The sequence below is a fragment of the Salminus brasiliensis genome, chromosome 8 (genome assembly GCF_030463535.1).
Source record: "Salminus brasiliensis chromosome 8, fSalBra1.hap2, whole genome shotgun sequence".
NCBI lineage: Eukaryota > Metazoa > Chordata > Actinopteri > Characiformes > Bryconidae > Salminus > Salminus brasiliensis.
In genome coordinates, this window is record NC_132885.1 from 41,462,963 (window position 1) to 41,482,796 (window position 19,834).

The 19,834-nt window shown below is 43.4% G+C and overlaps 1 protein-coding gene across 1 annotated transcript in view; it reads left to right on the top strand.

Moving 5' to 3' along the window:
* kcnh3 (potassium voltage-gated channel, subfamily H (eag-related), member 3) overlaps nucleotides 1-19,834 on the top strand; it is a 144,566-nt gene that overhangs the window by 77,484 nt on the left and 47,248 nt on the right. The window contains exon 2 of the mRNA XM_072686616.1: nucleotides 16,816-17,049. Within this exon, the coding sequence (XP_072542717.1) occupies nucleotides 16,816-17,049 (234 nt within the window). The remainder of the gene's footprint in view (nucleotides 1-16,815; nucleotides 17,050-19,834) is intronic.

A 19,834-nucleotide genomic window follows, 5' to 3' on the forward strand; every position in this document is an offset into this window, starting at 1 on the left:
TCCTGACTTGGATTTGTCTACTACAAAGTCTTCGTCTTGGTCTTGACTTAGACTCAAGTACCCCAAAGTCTTTCTGACTCGGACTGGACTAGTAGTAGTTAGATTTGGACTCCCCAACTCATCCCAAAAGTTCTGGATGGAGCTCCACCACCATCATTCCAGAGAACACAGTTCTTCCACTGCTCCACAGCTCAATGCTGCTGGGGGGCTTTATACCCCTCTATAGCCCACGCCTGGCATTATTAGGCAGCATGATGCCAATAGGATCATGATGTTGATCTGCTCCAGAGAGTCCTATTCTATTGGCAGTACATCTCAGTACATGGACTAAACACTAGAGACTTTTGCTATAGAGCTTCCATTCAAATGCAAGAGTTTGTGGCGACTCGAGCTCATTAGATTACACCATCAGACACCTTGATCTACATCTCCATGTCTTATCATTCATACGCAGAGCAATGCATCCCTCACGCACATGGCAATTACGCCATTTCCAGGACTGGAGGGCCCTCTTACAGCCACTTACTCATTCACCTCTCTCGCACTGAGATTAGAGTGTTTTCATTGGGAAAGTGGAAGAGATGAGGGGGCTGAAGAGTGAGATAGAGTGGAACTGAGAAAGACAAAGCTGCCTAGAGAGAGAGAGAGAGAGAGAGAGAGAGAGAGAGAGAGGCTGTGTTTGATCCTGTCTGCCAGTATCATTCTCCACACTCGCGCAATGTGTTTTTAAGTCAGGGAAAGAAAGAAATAGAGAACTCTCGCGCTCCCTTCAGGTCGTGTGTTGTTCGGAGTCAGAGCGTAGCCTGAGGGGCTAAAGAGATGATAACGAGTTCTCATGAATCCGACGTATGCTGTGAGAGGCTGTTTTCAAAGGGTTCAGTGCCGCCTGGTCAAGGAGATAGATGCTTAAGGTAGCCTTGGTGTGTTCTTGTTCTCTGGGCTGTCGAAGTTCTACGATCAGATCAAAGGTGGATGTGTTATAAATGGTTGAATGCAGTAACTGGCAAACTTACCGAAGACGGACAACAAAAAACATTGCAAATTTCAGTGAAAGTCAATGTAAAAAAGTTTTTTAGATACAATTTTGAAGCATTTCTATTGGTCCATTCATCTTGTAATTTTGTATTTTTTTTGCAGGACAGCGCTGATCTGTTAACGTGTCTCTGATTTAAGTTTCATGTCATCAGCATAAAAAGAACCACAACATCTGTTGACAAGTTGAGTGGTAAATAAAGGGAGAACAGCAAAGACCCTAAAAGAGAGCCTTGTGGGACACCATGTGATAAAGTGAGAACTGTAAAGACTTGTAAACAGAACCTTCTTTGACATCACACGATTAAAAGAGAACTATAAAGACCCTAAAAGAGAGCCTTGTGGGACACCCTATGAAAAAGCAAGAACTGTAAAGACGCGAAACCTAAGCTATTTTGGGCACCATATGATTAAAAGGAGAACTGTAAAAACCCTAAAACAGAGCCTTGAGGGATGCCATATGATAAAATAAGAACTGTAAAGAGCTGTAAACAAAGTCTTCTTGGACATCAAATTTTTAAAAGGACAACTATAAAGACCCTAAAAGAGAGCCTTGTGGGACACCCTATGAAAAAGCAAGAACTGTAAAGACCCATAAACCTAAGCCTTCTGGGACATCTAATGAAAAAAGGAGAATTGTCAAGACCCTAAAACAAAGCCATACGAAAAAGCAAGAGCTGTAAAGACCCATAAACCTAAGCCTTCTGGGACATCTGAAATGAAAAAAGGAGAACTGTCAAGACCCTAAAACAAAGCCTTGTGGGACACCCTGTCTTAAAGGGAGAACTGTAAAGACAACACATAGGAGCTGGTTGTGTCTCTAACAGGTATTATGTACAGTAATTATGTGCAACTCTGTCACTCAGTCTAAGTGTAGCTGAGGATCATCAGTGCAAAACAGAATGACAACAGTTCATTTAGGAGTTATTGGTGGTAAATAAGGAGAAAGGGCAGCAAAAGCCCTAAAACCGAGCCTTGTGGGACACCATATTGCACTGGAAAAACCTCCTGATTTACACTTACAATTATAAATAGTGGCTCGCAATGTAAGCCCTAAACCACACAATATTTTAAGTGAGTTACTTAACTGTCTGCCAGTTGCTAGTTGTGCTGTAAGTGGTTTGACAGCTGTTGCTGGTTGGGCTGGGGATGAAATGAGTGCAGTCCTTGTTTGTATCTGTTGCACAGTCTTTAATTATATGTTAGTGTGGCTCTGAATCTGGCTGAGTATAACTGAGTGTCATCAGCATAAAAGCAAAACGCAGCATTTGTTTATGAATAGTAGACAGTAAATGAAGAGAGATCAACAAAGGCCCTAAAACAGAGCCTTGTGGGACACCAAGCTGGAGTCTTCTCTTTCAGATTTAGAGACCCCTCTCTATTTTTATTTCTGCATAAACAAAGTGGATGAAAAACTCAGCTCCCTCTTACTCTCTTCTACTTCTCTCCACCCTTCTCTTTCAGACAGCCCTCACCAGCTTACCAGATTACATGAAGGCTAATGGAAGCTCTACAGTCCCTTGCTTTGATTTTCTGGTCACCCACTACCCGTATGTACTGATATAGATGTCTGAAGGGTGTCCCTCTTAAAGTCTTATGATTTCTCATGGGCAGTACAATACACAACAAAACACTACTAACCAACACAACTACACAACTGAACCCACCTGTGAACACACACATGTCTTCTGGGTTTGTATGGAGTGTTAATTATGCTAAAATAGAGGCACATTTGAACAAATACATCTTGTATACAACTGTAAAAACCCTAAAACATCCTCAGACACTCAGATGATGACAGCCCTAAAAGAGAGCCTTGTGGGACACCATATGAAAAAGTCAGAACTGTACAGACTCATAAACTTAAGACTTTTTGGACAACAAATGGTGAAAGTAGAGCTGCAAAAGCCCTAACAGAGACCCTTGTGGGACACCCTATGAAAAAGGGAGAACTGTAAAGATCCGTAAACAAAGTCTTTTTGGACACCAAATGATAAAAGTAGAACTGTTAAAACCTTTAAACAGAGTTTTGTGGGACATCCTATGATAATTAGACAACTGTAAAAACCCTAAAACAGAGCCTTGTGGGACATCATGTGGTACATCGAGAACTGTAAAAACCCTAAAACAGAGCCTTGTGGGATATCCTATGATAATTGGAGAACTGTAAAAACCCTAAAACAGAGCCTTGTGGGACATCCTATGATAATTGGAGAACTGTAAAAACCGTAAAACAGAGCCTTGTGGGACACCCTGTGTTAAAGGGAGAACTGTAAAAACCCTAAAACAGAGCCTTGTGGGACACCCTATGAAAACTGAGCTGAACCCACCTGTGAACACACACATGCTTCCTGGGTTTTGTATGGAGTGTTGATTATGCTAAAATAGAGGCAAGATTTTTAAGATGGGTTTCCCATCAATACCTTCTCAAAACTCTAGAACAACAGTGTCTCAGACATTAGCCAGTGTATTCATAACCATTCAGTATAATAATGTTCTCTGAGGGAGCTTTTAGAGCCATTAAACTCTTCAGACCGCCACCAAATCTTATCCATTTTATCCTCTTAATTATGCAGGAATTGTGCATGGTCAGTGGAATTCCCCCTTAATGTGATGAGTTTTCAATGAGAAGTCATTTTGGGCCATTTCTACTGGTCACCATGACATGATCCCACAGTGCCGCTGTAATACTGTGCGTTTATTTGTGTCGTAATTTTGACAGAATCCGCTCTAGTTCCTTCCTGATGTTCCTCTGTGTGGCGATGTCTGCTGTGGAGCGTTAGCGTATTGACAGTGTGTGGTGTTTGTGTGTGTTTACACAAGATCTGCCATATCTGTGTATATTCTGCAGGCCGCTGTGTGCATTTATGAGCGTCTGTTGTGTGTTCTACCTCTCGGTGCAGTGTGTAATATTAACTGCTGACAGCGAACAGAAGCCTATGTGTGTGTGTATATGTGTGTGTATATGTGTGTGTATATGTGTGTGATTGTGTGTATATGTGCGTGCTAGGGAGCAGCTGAGTGGCAGAGAGACCCCTGCAGATACTCTGGGCTCTCTCACAGGGAGACGACGCTGCAGGGCCTCTTGCTCAGATGAGTCAAGCTCTAATCCAGTGGAACACTGAACCTCTGCTTTTGCTAACCTTGTCCTGTTCACCAGCCCAGCCAGCAAAAACAACTCTGATACAGCCCAGGTCTGCAGAACCAAGCTTTTTCTAGAGTGTTAGAAGGTATGGGTGGGGCATTTACAGAGAACTGTATAGGCCCTAAAACAGAGCCTTGTGGCACACCACATTGCACTCTTCTATGGAAAAGCCCTTGATTTACATTACATTGACATAGTGGTCTGTTAATTAAGACTTAAACCATAATAATAAATCTTCCTCTAGTTGCTGTTGTGACCAGAGGGGAACCTTAAGGGGCTTTTTATTTAATGAAGTCATCCATGTTGTATTAAACGTTCTTACGTCACGGTTTAGATCAGGTGCTTAATACGACCATCAGAAAACTGACCAACAGGATTTTACTTCTCCATGGTATCTGGGTAGATACTGCCAAGCAAGTTCTCCCACTGGGCACTGAGGGCCTTTCACTTCAAATTAGCCATTAGTACTCTGTAACTGTTAATCAGCCTATCACGGTCTGGTTTTCAGTAGTTGGGACCAAATGTGGCATGTTGCATGCACATATTCTGGTAGATCTTCTGGTAATGGTCCTGCTGTCGCGTAGCTAACACATTTTGAGGGGTAGTATGTGTGAATCAGGTATTAAGCAGCCTGATTGACTCAACTTTTGCTGAAAAAACTTTGGCTTATAAAGCTAAACCTTTCACCTCAAAGGTAAGTTTTTATTCTGCAAAGAAAGGGGTTCTTCAAGGGTTCTCATTTGAATGCTTACATGCTTTTTCTTGGTAATTGGTTATCTCAATAGCACCAAAATGGGTTTTGCTACTGTAAAAAAAAAACCCTATCATAGAAGCCATTTTCAATACTATGGAGAACCCTCACTGTCTTTTGTGAATCATCACAATTACACTGGTAAACTGCTTTATCCATTCCGAAACCATCTTAGATCTATGTTTGGGATCATTGTCCTGTCCGGAACAGCAAAAGCATTTGAGATAGTGCTGAAGAATTCTGACTATATAGTTTTTTGCTTCTTCATTTTTCCCAGTACTGGCAGCAAAACAGCTCCAGAGCAATATACTACCACCACCATGCTTAACAGTTGGTGCAGTGCTCTTGAGTTTGAATGCCTCACCTTTACTACTTCAATCATTTTTCACTAATCTGACAACAAAACCTTCCTCCAGTTGCCATTTTCTGCCTCTTCTGGTCAACTGCAAACTTTAATCAAGCCTGAAGATGTTGATTTCTTGTACTGCAGCCTTTTTTGTCCATGGCGATGTAAAACTCGCTTGACTCATGGGTAAGACCCTATAAGAGACCAAATCTGCAATTTGCATATGTTATTATTCCACACAAACCAAGGATGCAAAACATGTCCCACCGAAGTGGTGCATGTCACATACCGTAAGGCAATGTGTTTTATTAGAAATTACCCTCCCAATGGCAGCAGCTTGCCCTACCCCTTCCACACACACTCAAAGCACTCTGCCATGTCCATCACTCATGGGCAGCTGCCTCCCCCTGGAACTCATGGTATTTTATTCATCAGTGTTCCGCTGCCCAGGAGCTGCATTTGCAGCTCAACAGGACTGTATGATGAATGAGCCAAATCAGCCTCATACATACGTCCACTCGCAAACCAGTACGCCGGCATTTGGACGTTTTTTTGGGGCTGTTTTTGTATGACTTGCTATGGATCTTCCAGCCCATAGCACTTCCCTTCAGATCTTTTTAGATGAACTGAGCTGAGGCAAGGTTGTCCTGGGTCAGGTTCCTCCTCGTCCGTTCCTATTTGAGTCTCTGTGTTGTAAAAAAAACAAACAAATGAATCCACAACCAGTCGTCTCCTGAGATGCTCTTTCCACACCAGCTCGATACTACAGCTCAGCCAGGTAATTCATTACCGTCCAAATGAGGAATGTGTTTTTGTTGAAGCCCATTGACAACCGATCCATGCTCTGCTGGATGTTCAGAATGTATGAGATTGATTCCTCCGCTGTTTTGTTCTGGATCGCATTGGAAACAAGGAGAAATTCTACTGTAGTTGATGTTGAAGCTCTGATTCACCCCTGTTGAAAGCCAAACACTGTGTTCCTTGGTTTTGCAACAGTGTTAGTGTTAGTAAGGTTCAGGACCAGGGTGTAGGGTGAGGGTCATAGGGTGAGGGTTATACACGAATCAGACACTTTGACAAGAGCCAAACTGTGACGGCTAGACAATGAGAGAGAGTCAGAACTTCGAAAACATCAGGCATCAGGTCTTGTGGGGAGTTCTTGGTATGCAGTGGTCAGTACTCACCAAAAAAGCTTCAAGGAAGGACAACCGGTGAAGCAACGACATCGGGTCAAAGGCTCCAAGGCTCATTGATGCTTATGGAGGCCCAACCTCACAACTTACAGATCTTCTGAGGGATCTTTAGAGCTGCTCTGGTAACACAAGGGGGACCTGATTGGTATATAGCAGGGCCCAAGTAAAGTGTTTTGGTCTTCATATGCTTTCCGTCGTTGTCCAGTCAGCATGCTGACCTTTGACTTATCAGCTCGAGGCACTTTGGTTAGGCAGTTCAAACACATGCCTCTGTTTGAACTGCTGAAGCTTAAAAACTCAGGTGGAAGTGAGCTTGTTTGAACTCCTGGTGCACTTGGTGAGTTCTAGGAGCTGCGTTGAAAGTCTTTCGCAGTCGATCTGACCTTTGATTCATGGCTTGGCATCATGGGAACCTTGCGGTTCAGCCTCAGTTTTCTTCCAAAAAGATCCCCGCTGGCAGCTACAGATCAGAGCCGTTGTGTTTCTTCTTCGTGGTGTCAGACGGCTTCCTTTTTCCCCTCCTTGCGTCGGCTGCTTTTTGTCCTGTGTCAGACGTGACATCACAATTATCACTCATTTCCATTCTCAGACGTGCGACATCTGCAAATAAATCATTTCCGAATGTGCGAAGAAAGGGGGGGGGGGGTCATGCATATTAATGAGATCTCTGCTGCACTTTAATGGACTTGCAGCCTAAAATTCATTCTTTCTAATTTCATTTTTTATTTCTTTTATTTAGAACTAGAATGACTGATGCACTGGTGATGTTGAAGGGATTGTGGAAGCATTGTGTGGAAGCTGTGAGCAGATGTCTGACTGCATTATTACCTTTGACTGGTTGATTCTTTGAGTGAAAGCATAGATATTCCACTATTTTGGTCAAAGATTAAGGAAGTTGATGTAAAGTCTGTCATTAAAATCAGACCATCACTGGTTTGAATCCTGGTCATGTTCCTAGCCATGAGCAACCGAGGCCCAGAGAGAGCAGAGTTTGCCTTTCTCTCTCCAGGGTGGGTAGGGTGCGCTCTTTTCCCACATCGTTTGCAGGCGTCTGCAGGCTGGTGTGTCGGAGGCGGGTTGGTTGCCTGATGATGTTGCATCGCCGGCCATTCAGTGGCTTGATTGCGCATGCATCAAGGGGTGGGCGTGTGTTGGTCCGCCCTCACTAGTGTCGGGGGGTATCGGTGGTCCAAATTGGGAAGAAAATGGGTGAAAAGTCCTCCTGGGCTTGTAACACTGCTAACTGCACTGTGTAACTGTGGTGAAAACTGGGTAACGTTGGCTAATCCGGTGCATATTTGTGTAAAACCCTGTAGTATTACTCCACCACCTCCGTCCACATGCTTATTTGCCTTCATTTCTGGCAATTCTGTATTTCTCAGCTTGTCAAGAAATCTGCTCAAAGTGATTATAGTTCCTGACTGTAGGAGGTGACGAGAGCAAGAAATGCCAAGTGATGCCAAGTGATGTTCACATTGGTCAGTAGAATGGATCAGAATGTGGAACTGGAGCTTTCTGTGTTCTACCATGTTTCTATTACCATATAAAAGAAATGCAATATTGCCATATAGAGAACCATCTACAAGAACCCTATTAGAAGTATTCCTATAGCGGTCAGTCTAGTCTAGTAGACTATAGTACCTTTGGTGCTTAAAGAGAAAGTTCTGTAACTATACTCCATAATATCTCCATCTTAGAGAGGAACCATTAAGCTAGACCAAGAACCTTTGAAACCCTGCCTTTCTTTTAGTTGCCATGGCTCCAAATTCATCTTATTTTCCCTGACAACAGTGGTCAGGGGCCATTGGTTTAGGAAGCTCAGGTGAAGCGGACACGTCAGTGCTTATGAGGCTAGGTAGGTTAGCTCTCAGGCTAACATCTTGCATCCAACATGTCCTCTTCACCAGAGCTTCATAGCCGAGTCGCCCCTTTGCAAAACGATATGGACGTTTGGGTGGTCCTCAACCATAGATGCAGGTCTCCTTCTTCATGTGAAATAGCCTGTTGGAATTGGGTTAGCATATCTAGCTACTTTATTATCAGTGTCCACAGCAGTTCTTTCTCAAAGTGGCTGTGGAGGAATAAGGTGAATACTAAAGATCCTTGAAGAACCCACTTTTCAGAGATCAACCACATGGACGTCTTTAGCTCCAACCATGATCTAATCCATGATCCAGGTCATGTGGTTTAGCTTTTAGAACCTTAGAGCTAGGTGTGCTGGATCTGAACTGGCCCCCTCATACTACACTGGTATCTACATTAATAGCATATTGCAGATGCTGTGACTTCTTACAGTGATGTTGGCCTACAACTTGAAATAGAAAATCTTACTGTTTACTGTTGAAAATGTTACTGTTCGGACCTGAATTCTCCATCTCTCCCACATCATATACAGCACTGAAATTCTACCCTGCACTTACCCTTCCCTCAGATATCCCCCCTCTAACTGGTGGAGCTGTTGATTTGGAGAGTGAACGCTGGCTCCCTTTTTACAGGGGCCTCATTCCTGAACAATGCCATTTGCATTCAGTCACCTCATAGCAGAACGATTGAACTGTATTTGAAAGAAACTCTAGAACGTAAAAAGAGATTGATTCTATTTCAGTGGGGCATTTCCATCACCTGTAAATTGAGGCCAGCCCCCTGTAATAGCGGCTGGAATGGCGGAGCTTTCGCTCAGCTGTCTTCTGTAATGCTGGCAGTGTATGGATTACTGAGGCGGCCTATTAGACTGACATTTAACATGTAGCAGGCGTCCCAGGTTTGGATTAATTGGTGAACTGCGGCTATGGCATACGTTGGAGTAGGAGAATGGTAAGCGCTGCTGTTTATCCTTTTGGAATTACGGGGGGTGATGCTGAAGCTTGGAGTGGAGGCTCAGCCTTTGCTTTAACGAGCTGTAAGCCTTCGCAAAAGGTTGGTGCAGAGCTTCTGGACTTCGCTGATTGACCTGTGGTCTAAATTAAAGCTGACACAGTGCGCAGCACACACGAACAGTTGCTATGTTTACGGTCAGCACACAGCCAGGGCTAAAAATAGCGAATGAGTTATTTAAGACGGCGCCAGAGGCGTGTTCTTATAAATGTCACTGTCGGAGGTAGAAAATAAGCGCTGGGTGTAAATAGACCGACTCTGCAATTGGGAAAGCCGTTTCTGATCCTGACTGTGTTGTAATACACCCTAAAAGGTAAAGGTGCTGTAAATGGGTTCTTTGAGACATGTTTGGTTCTACAAGGAACCATTTAGAAAAAACATGGTTCAAAGAAACTCATTGGAGGCACTTTTATGTTTTAGAGTGTATTACAACACAGTTACATCACAGTAACACGGTTACATCACAGTAACACGGTTACATCACAGTAACATCACAGTAACACAGTTACATCACAGTAACACAGTTACATCACAGTAACACGGTTACAACACGGTTACATCACAGTAACACGGTTACACCACAGTAACACCATTACAACACGGTTACATCACAGTAACACGGTTACATCACAGTAACACGGTTACATCATAGTAACACCATTACAACACTGTTACATCACAGTAACATGGTTACATCATAGTAACACCATTACAACACTGTTACATCACAGTAACACTGTTACATCACAGTAACACGGTTACATCACAGTAACACGGTTACATCGCAGAAACACAGTTACATCACAGTAACATCACAGTAACACAGTTACATCACAGTAACACGGTTACAACACAGTTACATCATAGTAACACCATTACAACACAGTTACATCACAGGAACACCTTTACAACACTGTTACATCGCAGTAACACGGTTACATCATAGTAACACCATTACAACACTGTTACATCACAGTAACACGGTTACATCATAGTTACACCATTACAACACTGTTACATCACAGTAACACGGTTACATCACAGTAACACCATTACAACACGGTTACATCATAGTAACACCATTACAACACTGTTACATCACAGTAACACGGTTACATCACAGTAACACCATTACAACACGTTTACATCACAGTAACATCGTCACATCACTGTAGCACTGTTACATTACAGTAACAGTTACATCACAGTAACACGGTTAAATCACAGTAACACAGTTACATAACAGTAATACTGTTACATCACAGTAACACCATTACATCACAGTTACACTGTTACATCACAGTAACACGGTTACATTACAGTTACACTGTTACATCACAGCTACAGCATGATGCTATGACAGCACAGTTGCATTGCTAGCATAGCATAATGACAGCACCAGCACAGGGCAGGATTACAGTGTTACAGCTCTCAGAGCTGAGCGCTAAGCTCTGGCTGGACTACGGCCTTCTCTTTGATCACGTCTGGGTTGGGCTGTTGGGCAGACTGGTGTGTCTGTAAACGGGCTTGTTTGTCCTTGTCTGTTCTGCTGGTCTGTCAATAGCGCCGATCCACTGTAAGCCATTATTGAGTCCACAGAGGCGCTCGTCTGGATATTCATAAAATTCATCATTACCTGGTCTGGCCGCTTCCGAGAGTGCTGCTTTGTGCCCTGAATGCGGCCCCAGAGGCGGAATACATTGACAGGCGCTTAGAGCAAAGCTGATTTCATCAGGGAGACTGTCCAGCTCTGCATTAGAGCCGAGCTAACCGTGAAACACAGGGTTTGATCTGGACTGAGAGGAGGGAGAGATAAGGAGGGGAGAGAGATAAAAGAGAGTCGAATTAATGAGAGGCCACGGGCACCTGTGGACCCCTTGGACAGCTCGTGTGTGTGTTATGGCGGTCCTGTGGCATTTCATGGTGTATTTACTGAACAGGGGTTCTTCAGGGGTTCAGGACAGTCAAAGCAGCGGTTACTTTTTATATATTCTGTATGTTTGTTCGAGGCAAGTACATTAGTTCAGAGATAAGGCCTTAGCTTGTGCTTATAGCATTAGCTTAGGGCTAACATGTTCATGTTGGGGTGCACATATTTTGGGGTGCATATATTTTTAGAAAAAAAAATCATGTCAACATGAAATGAAACTAAAATGCAGAGATTTTAGACAGTTTTAACATTTTGGCTTTTTTGAAATCCCACGTGTCCTGGAAGAAAATAAACATATGGTCACCCTATTTTTAGTGTAGTAATGTTATTAATGTTTATTTAATTAGTTGTTTATTATTTTTTTATGTAATAACATAATACATTATACAAAAATATACATAACTATAAAGGTTTTAATTATTTATTATTTTATTATTTTTATTAATTCAAGAGCTGCATCAACCAGCTGTTTGTTGTCATCTGGATGACCGGTTTTGGCCATCAAATTTATTTATTTTTTTAAATCTTATATTTGCTAAAAATAGGACAGAGAAAAGTTTATATAGTATTTTTATAAGAGTTTATTTTTTAAAAAGGACACCGCTTCAGACGCTCCTTATTTTTGCTGTATTATGATTAGCAGATCATATCCTGTTCTATTACAAATATGGTCAGTTTTTAGTATTCGCTGACACAGTTAATGAGCGTCACATTACAGACAGTACTGAACACCTTTCTGCTCATTAGCTGTAATGAACTATTGCTGATGTCACACACAAACAGAGAGAGAGCGAGAGAGAGCGAGAGAGAGAGAGAGAGAGAGAGACATTAATTAGGATTCTGTGTGGAAGAAAAGCCTCTCGGAGGTGTTGGGGCAAAGGCTTGCTGAGAGATTACAGCAAGAGCTCATTTGATTAACTACACACAGACACACACACACACACAGACACACACACACACACACACACACACACACATACGGACAATCCACAGTATTTTCTATACAGGGTCTTCCCATTAGTCCTTAGGTGTAAACAATTATCATTGTGATGTGTACAGCTGCCCACCCTGCACCACCAGGATGTCTGGCCATTAGCTCTGGGGTCTAAGGCCATTAAAGGGCCCATATAGTGATGACTAGTGTTTTTAAACAGAACACTTTGCTGTAAAACTGTTAAAGGCCCTCACTCCAATTCCACACTGATCAGCCATAACATTAATACCACCCTCCTAATATTAAGAAGGTCCCCCTTTTGCCGCCGAGACAGCATGGACTCCACAAGACCTCTGACGGTCATCAAGGCTAACATTAGCAGCAGATAGAGCTGTTGTGTAAGTTGTGAGGTGGGCTGGGCCTCTGTGAGCATCAATGGGCCACAGGTGCCCATGGCTAGAGGGGTACAAAGCCCCCCAGCACTGAGCTGTGGAGCAGTGGAACTTTTGTGTTCTCTAAAATGATGGTTGAGCTCCATTCAATACATTTGGAATGAGTTGTGGAGTTGGGGTTAAGAAGGTGGTGTGGTGATCAATCATCCAACATCCTGACCTCATTAATGTTCTTGTTGCTGAATGCAATCAAATACTCACAGCAATGCTCCCCCAAAATATAGTAGAAAGCCTTCTTCTTCTCTGGACAGTAGAGACTCCAAAAAAAGTGAGACCAACTCTTTTTAATACCCCTGATTTCAGAAGTGTCCAAATAATTTTGTCCATATTGTGTACCATATAAATGTGGATGCATATATATATATATATATATATATATATATATATATATATGTGCATCCGCCCATTCCACCCACAGCAGTTAAGCCCCTCCCATGCACATCTACTCTACTAGGAATGATGCAGCCAGTGCCGAACAGGACAGCCAATCAGAACAGAGCTCATTTACAATGTGTTCAATGTGATCTTAAAGCCTGGGAGACACAAAGCGGTCATATAGAAAATTATTTATGACTACTTTTGGTCCATAAAGCCACACGGATGTCATAAGTGGGCCTCAGGGGCCGAAATAATGATAGGATATGAGGCCTTTAATAAGCGGGGCTGCTGGGCTACTGCAGCGAGGTCCCAGCTGTATAAACGTCAGGAAAACATATTGTATTACATGCGAGTTCGACTCATGGAGTATTCATCCCTTTGAAAAGCGCTGTAAACCCCACTCAGGGTCATGCTGTGGTTGCATCTGTAATTGGGGTGATTTGGGCTTGTGCTAACTGCTTCGCTAAAGGCTTATAGGAAATAAAACATTTATGCACCAGCTCTACGAATGCTGGTGAATATGGACGTGTCCCGCTGTCAATGGTAATGTCCTGTGTGACGCCCCCTCAAACTCCACAAACTAATACATATAAATGCATCAGCCATAACTTTCCATTTACATTTACGGCATTTAGCCAATGCTTATAAAAGTGCTTCGCTATTTACTCAAGAAGAACCTCAGCTAGTTTAAATAGGCTAAAATTTAAAGCTCCTCTAATCTTAGACTCTACTAAACACAAGTCAATATGGAGACCATAATACTCTTCTCTTAACCTGAGTACTCTCGGAAGAGGAGGGTCTTCAGTCTGGGTTTGAGGACAGCGAGTGTTGGACTCCCAGGAGAAGTTCAATCCACCACTTCGGTGCAGGACAGAAAAAAGCCTGGGCGCTCGTCTTCCATGGATTTTAAGGGATGGCGGGTCGAGCCGAGCCGTACTTGAAGCTCGAAGGGCTCGTTGTGCAGATCAGCTTTGGACAGTTGCCACCAACCCCCACCTAATATTGTGCACGTCCCGCCAAAACAGCTCTCGGACATTTCAAGGCATGGACCCTACAAGACCTCGGAGGGTGTCCTGCTGTGGTATCTGGCACCAAGACTAACGTCAGCGGCAGATCCTGACTTAAGACCTGCAAGTTGTGAGTTTGGACCTCCATGAGCATCAGTGAGTCTCGGATGCCCTTAGTTTGAGCACTTTCGGTAGGTACTGACCACTGCATACCAAGGACACCCCACAAGACCTGCCTGATGTCTTGGATTCTTACGCTTGACCACTTTTCCTGCTTCAACACCTTGATCACCTTCAAGAAGTGACTGCTCACTTGCTGCACTAATATGTAGATCCACCCCTTGACAGACAGGAGCCACTAGAACCAGATCCACCAGATGTTGTTCACTTTTCACTATTGGTCTGTGTTTTTAATGCGATGGCTGAGTAGTGAGCACACAAACAATGGATCCACATGAGTACCAGATCAGCAGAATCTAGGAGAGGATGTTTCCGTAAAGTATTTGGACGGTTTGCCACAGTGGCTTAACCTAAGCAGAGCTCTGTTTCGCTATATAAACAGACCCCAAACTGACGGAGAGACCACTACATTATACTCACTTCCCAGCAGAGCCCCCTGCTCCATGTAGCCCATACAGACCACTGCAGATGACAAGTACGTCCTCCATATATACTACCTTAAACCTTCATCACATCTCAGATGTTTTCCGCTGTTCCTCGCCGTTCCTTAAATTGTACTAAGAGAATAAATGCCACCCAAAGTGCTTGTTAAACCGTAAACAGGTTTAGGCCACACCCACGTCTGGTTTAAATTCAAATGCTGATACTTAGATACTCCAAACACTTGTGGAACGTGGTGCGGGTGGGGTTCAGACCTGACCTGCCAACTTGGGACCATTCTACATTTCTAAGCTTTACCTTCACCAGACGTTGCCCTCAGGAGCGCATACAGATCCACACGCAGAGCATGACTGGACTCTCATCTCGCTCCTATTCAAACCCAAGGCCAGAATGTGGCAAACCAAAACATCATGTTCTTGTCTTTCAGAGTTCAGCACGACTGTGTGCAGCTCTATCAAAGCTTTTACGCAATTTATTTATTAGAGAAAAATGTGTGTGTGTGTGTGTGTGTGTGTGTGTTTGTATAGAGTGCTGTTAAAAAGAGCATGTTTCTCAGCCTTGCTCCACGACCAGCATTGAGAAACGAGGTCCTCATTAAAAACAGGTTTAATGAGGAATTTGAAAGTGGCCGTATTTTAAGCAGAACCAAAAGCTCTTGGAGGCGTGAAGCTGATACGGCAATGGGCGTCCAGTGTTCCTCATCTGATCTGCGTCCAGTGCTGGATGCATTAATTAGAAGGGGTGTCCACAAACTTTTGGACCCCCCCCCCATCTTTCTCTCTATGTTATTACCAGTATTTGTGTTCATATTGGATCAGTCTGTTCTTGCACTTGAGGTCATAATACCAGCAGTGGAGGGGGAGGGGCTTCATCACTCGATATGTCAACATTCCTCCGTGAATAAAGCCATACATTTAAAAGTAGACCTTCTCCTTCTCTGTGAGTGTGACCTCAGCAAACCTGTGCAGGGGCCACTGTCCATGTTGTTGTGTTGTTTTGTGGTGTTTACCTGTTTTCTGCACGCTGGGGTTCTGCAGCTGCAGGTGCTCTGGACGCGCCCGGTACCTTTTGTTCCTCATTCACACTTCACCGGCACTGCTGAGGCCTCATCTGGCCCGCTGAGACGCTCCCCGCGCTGCTTGATTGAAGGAGCTGGATGTGCTTTTGTGAAGACTGTAGCTTTGGCTATTTCTCATATTTTCAGTGACATTCTGGTTATGTGTCCAGTACACGTCCAGTACACGTCCAGCACATGTCTAGTATACGTCCAGTACACATCAGTATATGTCCAGTACACGTCCAGTACATGTTCAGCGCATGTCCAATACACATCAGTACATGTTCAGCGCATGTCCAGTACATGTTCAGCGCATGTCCAGTACACATCCAGTACATGTTCAGCGCATGTCCAGTACACATCCAGTACATGTCTAGTATACGTCCAGAACACATCAGCACATGTCCAGTACATGTTCAGCGCATGTCCAGTAAACGCCCAGTACATGTTCAGCACATGTCCAGTACACATCAGTGCATGTCCAATACACATTCAGTATACATTCTGTACATGTCCCATTATACCTCCTGCACATGTCCCATACACGTCCAGCACACATCTAATACACATCCAGAACACGTCCAGTACATGTCTAGTATATGTCCAGTACATGTCTAATACATGTCCAGTACACGTCCAGCACATGTCCATTATGCCTCCACAAATGTCCCAAACATGTACAGCACACGTCCAGCACACGTCCAGTACATGTCTAGTACATATCCAGAACAAGTCCAGTACATGTCTAGTATACATGCAGCACATGTTCAGTACATGTCCAGAACTTCACAGGGGAAGGATGGACACAGCTGTGGATGTTTTCAGATCTGAAGTCAGAGCTGGATTTTCTCCTCTCTCTTTTAAAGATGAAGGCTGTAATCATTAGGTGTATCTGATAGTGGGAAGGTTTGTGGTGTACCAGGTCCTGCATTGGGTTGTTCGGGTTCTCACTGTATCGGTACCTTTGAACTGTTTTTGAGCTCCAGTCGTGGATTCTCTGTTGGCCAGTGCTGTATGACACCGTCCAATCATCTGAACTCTAGAGCTTCTCTAACTCGAACTAACTGTAAAATCTGTTTCTCTGATTTCTCTCAGACAGCAACTTCGTGCTGGGGAATGCGCAGGTGCAGTCGCTCTACCCCATCGTCTACTGCTCGGACGGCTTCTGCGAGCTGACGGGATACGCCCGCGCTGAGCTGATGCAGAAGAGCTGCGCGTGTCATTTCCTGTACGGCCCTGAGACCAGCGACCGCCTGACTGCTCAAATCCAGAGCGCTCTGGACGAGCGGAGAGAGTTCAAGACTGAACTGGTCTTCTACAAGAAAGGAGGTGAGAGAGAGAGAGAGAGAGAGAGAGAGAGAGAGAGAGAGAGAGAGAAATCTACAATTATTTTTCAGGACATTAATGTTAGAAAAAACATTCTGGATATTAATATTATTAGAGCTTCATACTGGATATTAATGTTATTAGAGCTTCATACTGGATATTAATGTTATTAGAGCTTCATACTGGATATTAATGATATTAGAGCTTCATACTGGATATTAATGTTATTAGAGCTTCATTCTGGATTTTAATGTTATTAGAACTTCATACTGGATATTAATGTTGTTAGAACTTCATACTGGATATTAATGTTATTAGAGCTACATACTGGATATTAATGATATTAGAGCTTCATTCTGGATATTAATGTTATTAGAGGTTCATACTGGATATTAATGTTGTTAGAGCTTCATACTGGATATTAATGTTAGAGCTTCATACTGGATATTAATGATATTAGAGCTTCATTCTGGATATTAATGTTATTAGAGCTTCATACTGGATATTAATGTTGTTAGAGCTTCATACTGGATATTAATGTTAGAGCTTCATACTGGATATTAATATTATTAGAGCTTCATACTGGATATTAATGTTATTAGAGCTTCATACTGGATATTAATGTTATTAGAACTTTATACTGTATATTAATGTTATTAGAAATTCATACTGATATTAATGTTATTAGAAATTCATACTGGAATGATTATGCCTCATGATTATGCCGTTTCTCTGCTTGATTTGGATTCTGAGCACAGCTGGTATATTTCAGTTTGATGGTGTGTGATCCCACACTGTTTACCAACAGTTCAGCAGCTCTGTTGCTTTGGAAAACACATCTATTTGACCAAATTGCTCGTAAAGCTTTTCTCCAGAGTCCTAACTGGCGGCTGATGTACCTGTGCACACAGTGTGGATGATAACACCTTAATACACCAGCTTGTGTCCTCATCTCCCCTTTAGTCTGCTTGTCTGAAAATAAAGCAGTGCTATTTCCGAAGCCCTTCGGACCCGACGAGGCCAAACAACAGCTCTGTGGTGATGCTCGGGCTTTTTCACTGTGTGTCTTCCCATATTAAAAAGGGACAAAGAGAGAGCGCACAGCATGGAAAGTCATTCACATATTCACCCACCAGCAGCTAGAAAACACAGCACTCGACCGGCGGCTATGTAGTCTTCGAGCTTGTGTGTGAATGTGGACACGTCAGACGGGCTTTAGCTTGTTTGTCTTTAATAGAGCCGTGCGCTGTTCGCCTCAGGAGATAAAAAAGCTATAAAATTATATTACGTTTGACTTTATCTGTGGTTTAGAACTGTTAGTTTTAGCTTAAGTGAGCTATACTATAATGACAAAAGTATTGGGACATCTGCTCAAAAATAGTTGATCCTGCTTTTGTTGGAGTAATTGTCTCTACTGTCCAGGGTAGAAGACTTTCTACTAGATTCTGGAGCGGCACTGCTGTGCGGATTTGATTGCATTCAGCACCAAGAGTGTTAGTGAGTCAGGGTGTTGGATGATGATCACCACCCTACCTCAACCTTTCCAACTCCCCAACTCATCCCAGATGTACTGGATGGAGCCCCACCACCATCACTCCAGAGAACATAAAAGTTCCTCAACTGCTCCACAGCTCAATGCTGGGGGGCTTTATACTCCTCTAGCCCACGCCTGGCATGAGGAGGCAGCATGGTGCCAATAGGTTGATGGGTTTATTTCTTTCAGAGAGTCCTATTCTATTGGCAGTACTTCTCTACAGGGACTAGACAAGCTGTGTGTGTGCATTTGCCCATCTGTGTCAGCAATGGGTGAAACTTAAAGTGGCCACTCAGAGGGTCCCTAGAGTGATGAAGGTGCCATCCACCCACCAGGAGAATGCACGGTCAGTTGTGCTCTCTCAGATTATGGCTGCGGATGGCAAAGCAGCGTGGCTTGGGATTCGAACTCCTGGGCCACTCTGAGGTCATTTGTTGGGTTTTTCCGAGAGATTGTACAACATACAGCACACCGCAAATGTGTTCCTCAGCAGCCTCTCCTGGAGGACATTGAAAACATGTCTGAACATTGTGAATTTGATGGACGCAGTTCTTGTTTTAAACATTCCTCCTTAACTGTGCTTTAAATGACTGTCCTCCCAATTTCCACCGAGACAAATATGGCTGAACGCTGGCGCTATGCTACCTGCTTTCAGAGAAGTGAGAAGTAAAACGTTCATTTAGAGATGATGCCATTCTCATTCAGCGCTCATCCACTGCTTCCTTTACATGTAGTTAAGCCAAGCAGGGAGTCTACAGAGAGCACAGGATACCTGAATGCACCCTCCCATGAGGAGTGGTTAACTGCCTGAGTTAGAGCCTTAATCAGTCTTCAGATATTGTTCCAGTCCTGACCAATTCTGCCCAAATCAAACAAATCCTCCTGCCTAAAACCTACAATCTACAGCCCAATACAAGACCCCCCCCTTACACACACACACACACACATACACACATGTATTACTCCTTCAAATGTGTAGAATCAGACTCAGCTGCAGAACATCAGACAAATCTGGAGGAACCTCAGACGTTTAGTCTGGTCTGCTCTTGATTAAAGTTGAAGTGGGTGCTGAAGACCAACATCACGGCCAGATCCAGAGAGTTCTCTGAGGCCTTCAGACAGAAGGTTGTAGATGGCGACGAGTCTGGGAAGGGGGTTAAAAAGATCTCAAAACAGTTAGAAATCAGACGTTCCACCGTCCACAAGGACCTCCGACCTCTTTCCAGCATTGAGCTGTGGAGCAGTGGAAGAACT